A 4,932-nucleotide genomic window follows, 5' to 3' on the forward strand; every position below is an offset into this window, starting at 1 on the left:
TCGGATCCAAAACCCGACCCGGTAGCTTAACGACGTTCTGTTACGGTGGATGCCACGTGTCGGTCACCCTTGACGAAAGCATTTCTGTGACGCGCGATTTATCGTCATGGAAGTGGACACTTCCGTGATGATAATTTTGGTAATGTCATGGAACACTTCTACGACATCACATGTATGACTATCTTGATTCTGTCATAAATTTGTCATGGATGTACATGCATGACAAAAAACGCGACCTACTGTGACAAACATGTATCATCATGGAAGTGTATTTTTTTGTAGTGTTGTGTGTAATCCAGCATCATCTGGGAATTTGCACCTTGTGTCTAATCCAGCATCATTAGGGAACTGGCAGCTTGTGTGTAATCCAGCCTCATTTTGGAAACATGATTTGGAGGCTGACCATACTTCCCTCCTCGCAGGAACTACATCCTGACATAAAGTTACATCTTTTTTAGATCAATACTCAGAGCAACCTAGATCCATTTAGTAGAAGCTAGATAAACAGAACTCGGAGAAGTGAATTCAAAAGGAAAAAAACAGACTACAAGGTGAGAACACCCACTTCCTACATCAAGCTAGAAACGAAAGCATTAGGACGATTAACACTCTTCTTATTACACATCGAAGAACACCACGCTTAAGAGAAACAGAAACTACAACATATACACATCGAAGAACATGAGGCTACACGAAAGTAATTGAAAGGGTGTTACTTACCAAAGCTCGTTTTACAGGTTCGGTGCAACTCCTCTTTAACTTGCCACGCTCCTTGAAGATGTCCCGAATATCCCTTGTTTGGTCTTCATTGCTCCTCTGCATGTTCGCACTCGTGGTTTTAAAATATCAACATGGCAAGAAAAATATACTACTAGTAATACTCGCGCATCTTATGGGCAACATTAAAGCACTCGTCTACCATGTTAGAGCATCTCCAATAGAATCGCAACGCGCGGCGCTTTAAAAAGGCATTTACAGTGCTGAGATCGAGAAGTAGATACTAGAGAGTAGAGGATAGTTCTCAGCATAGATAGATAAAAAAAGATAATTCAACTTCGTCCGACTCCTCCTCAGTGATGTCCTCCTCCGACGTCTGACTATAGGCGTGAAGATATCGATCGTCATTGGATTCCCAGGGCGACGCTGCTCCTAGCCTCATGTTGAATTGAGCGTCCGCTTTTCGCCTACGCTTGTCCTCGTGATAGGCGGCTCGCTCCGCCCTCCTCTTATCCCTCTCTGCCCTCCTTTGCGCGTAGAACTCGCGCTCATTGATGATGTCCTGCGGGAAGTGTTGGCGCCACAGCGCCATGGGTTCCTCGTCCATCTCGGTGATGCTGAGACGGTGCTCCCGCCTCCGGTTGTCGCGATGATCCTCATCGGTGCTAAGCCACTGCAGAGGCGCGAGCTCCTGCGCCCGCTCCCGCGTCGGCACGTTGGGGAAGTTCAATGTTCTATGAGGCCACCGGAGGCGCCACACCGCCGCATCGTATGCGCGGGCGGCCTCGTTGGCGGTGTCGAAATTGCCGAGGCCGAGGCGCATCCCGCGGAACCAGATCTCGGCGGAGAAGCCGCCGGAGGGGCGCGCGCGGACGCTGCGGTATCCCCAAGCTTCCCGGTGACGCGGCAGCATGGTAGCACGGCGGCGGCAAGGCGAAAAAGAGCGGGGAGAGAGCGGTGGCGAGGCATAGAGTGGGGAGAGAGCGGTGGCAAGGCACAGAGTGGTGGGAGGGCGTTGGATTTTATAAAGCACGCCGGACGCCGCGCGCCAAAACTAGCGCACGCCCGGCCGCTTTTTCCTGTGCGCGCGCGATCCTTTCCCAACGTATCTGCTATCTCTACTCTCTTCTCTACTGTTATATTTATTTTATATTTAATATTTAATATTTATCTCTACTTCCTTTACTGTCTACTTTTTTTCTCTATATTTTTTCTTGCAATATAGGCCGTCCGATTTATATCTGACAGATATGAAGGAAACAAATGGGAGTTTTGTAAAAAGATACTCATACCCCTCTCCAGATTTGCAAATAAGGCCTTCCCTCATTCATCCTTTTCTCCCACAAGATAAACTACTCATACAAATGCATCTTGATGCGTGCAACGCATGGGCATCTTGCTAGTTCTAAAAACCTTTCCATCATTTGCCACACTACTGGTTGTAGATGAAAAACCTACCCAAGCACAACGCGATATAGGAGCGACGCACAGTTACAAGCTGATATTCTATTGGACAATGGAGGCTATAACCAATTACTTTTACGGGAACGATAGCACCCAAGAAATTTGAAGGGTAGGTATGAACAAAATTGGAACTGCACATGTACTGCTAAGTGATTCAATACACACATTACCAATCGAGGAGGAGAACGATGGTCGCAGCGGCCTCTGTGAGTCATGGTCGGCAATGGGAGTCAGTTCATTGTCCACGACGGTGGTACTTCTGCGCTTGGCGTCGGCTTCCGGGAAGCAGATCCGAGACCGTGGAAGACAATGCCGGGGAAGAGGCTCCGTGTACGACGACAACGGTGGACCGGCTCCAGTGCGGCGTACGAGGTCGTCGATGAGGCAGATGCGCTGTGGTGGACGAGTGCGCCGATGTAAAGGGGAGGAGCACGAAGGCTGCGGTGCCGTGGAGAAGTCTATTTTGCGGTGGGGATAGAAAATGGGGAGTATTCAGGTGTACTACTCTGGGTGCCGGGGTGGGGTTGGCTGGGTAGGGTGAACCTGAAGTTACGAAAACAGCCCCCTACCAAGCGTCATCCGTAGGCCTGTTCCGAAGGCTATGATGGTAACTTCCCACTGCTCGAATCAGGGTCGCGGGAGATTTTCCCGCTGACCTCAAAATTTTGTGACACTGGACTCCCCGTGTGGCGTGTTGAGTGATTCGGCTAAGCAACTAGCGAGTAGTAGTAGTAAACTCTGCATATTAGGTTTGACCGAAGTCAAACTTCCTAAAGTTTGACCAAGTTTATATAAAAATACAAACATTTACCATAACAAATATGTATGATGTGAAAGTACATTCAATAATGAATCTAATGGTATTTATTTGTTATTGTATATGTTAATATTTTTTGTTATAAGCTTTCTGAGAGTTTACAAAACTTGACTTTGACCAGTGCTAATACGCGGACTTAAATAAAAACGGAGGGAGTACACATTTGTTTTCTTAGTTTGTAGTGAACTAATCATTTGTTGAAATTGTGAAATAAATATATTAGGCTATTAACTTCGAATGTAATGGTCTATACAATTCAATAGTTACAATCATTGTCGAATCCCAAGATGTATACAAGGTCTATAGTACTTCACAACATGCTCAAACTCACATAATCCTAGTCAAATGAGAATTTAAATGCATTTCATAGTTATTACTTTGTAGGATGCAACAAAAACAACCATAACTCTACATCAGCCATTATAGAAGCAACATTTTGACTTATCCCAATGTGTGAATGAAACGTGCAGAGAGAGCTTTTGAAGATGGAGCAGATAGGGCAGGAAAGATTGTATGTATGTGGACGAGAGAGTAGGAGACAAACCTAACGAGACAGGGAGAGAGAGATAGAGAGAGAGAGAAAGAGAGAGGAAGAAGTTAGGTCTGTGAGAAAGATGGATACATGTAATACACATGAGATGCGTGTGCATCTGGATTATGTATACATGGAAGGAGAAGAGACAACATGTTTGATGAGAGAGCTGGAAAAACATGGACGAGAGGGGAAGGATCTCATGGGTTGAGGGATTGACAATTTTGTGCAGGGAAGAGATGGATTGGTAATTTTGTGCAAGAGAGAGAGAGAGAGAGAGGGTGGGGGAGGAGTCAGTCAGCCGTCGTCACATCACCCTGCTTCCAAATGACCCCGCATTCTCTAGCGCGGTGTGGTCGCCGTCTTCGATCTGCTCGATCCTGTCTTTGAAGATTGAGGTGTTGTGCATGTTGGGGTGCAAAGAAGCACAAGCGAGAGTGGTCGCCGTATAACCTTGGATGGGGATGAATTGTGTGCTCGGGGGAGTGTGTGTGTGTGTGTTGTGCTGCGTGTCTCTCTCTCTCTCTATGTGTGTCAGATATTGAGAGAAAACAAACCTAAGGAGAGAAATGGGTATTCACGAAGAGATTGTGCGGGCCTTGAGGTGGGCAGGGGCCGGGTGAGGGTGTCAAAATGTGCGCGTTGATGCACACACACACACACAAGTAAACTAGAAGACCGTTCTCTCATGTATACACAACGTATCAGCATTTGTCTATGTCTCACTCATGCATGATCATTTGCACATTCACACCTCTCTATGTCTGTATCACACGCACACCGTCTCCACATTGCCCTTCCGCCACAACACACATATGGACACATACACACGTTCTCTCTCAGTCACACACACAAAATCAGTATTAAAAAAACCAGGGCGCACCTAAAACGTCCAAATCCAATTAAACACGAACTGGAGCTAAATTCAAATATATGGAAATATTGCAGTGTCAAGAACTTTCACAGGAAAAAAAGTTGAGTAATATTCGAGGATTGTTTTCACACACACAAAAAGGTTCAGTGGATGTCCTTCGAGCGCGACACGGTGACGCACCGTTCGATCGACCACGCGGCCGCGGTTCACGCGCTTGCACAGGATTCCGTATCGTGGCTGTGGTACTAACTAATAAAAGCGCTGCCTAAGTCTATTGTTTACGTGTACTAGTACGGTTTTCTATTAAGTTTGACCAACCTTATATATAAAACTAAAGTAAGCTCCCACACGCGCACTCATCAATATGCCGCCACCGCCGTTGCGCATGCCGGCGCCCGCCTGCTCCGGCCAACAATTTCTTGCCCATCACCGCCGTGTCGCTGCCATCCCTGTGCCATGAAGCCGAAGGCTCGCCCGCTCACGTCATCTGCAGTCCCTCCTCGAGATGCCGCCACACTGCCAAGCACG

The 4,932-nt window shown here is 47.1% G+C and overlaps 1 protein-coding gene across 1 annotated transcript; it reads right to left on the reverse strand.

Annotated features, from left to right (window-relative positions):
- Positions 1 to 1,021: 1,021 nt before the first annotated feature.
- On the reverse strand, positions 1,022 to 1,630 carry LOC147985891 (ethylene-responsive transcription factor ERF073-like). The gene has a single exon (XM_087541779.1). The coding sequence runs from the start codon at positions 1,628 to 1,630 to the stop codon at positions 1,022 to 1,024; it is 609 nt and encodes a 202-aa protein (XP_087397905.1).
- Between the last annotated feature and the right edge of the window lie 3,302 nt (positions 1,631 to 4,932).

This window comes from Triticum urartu, chromosome 2A (assembly GCF_056163025.1).
Source record: "Triticum urartu cultivar PI428250 chromosome 2A, HENAU_Tu73, whole genome shotgun sequence".
NCBI classification, from domain to species: domain Eukaryota; kingdom Viridiplantae; phylum Streptophyta; class Magnoliopsida; order Poales; family Poaceae; genus Triticum; species Triticum urartu.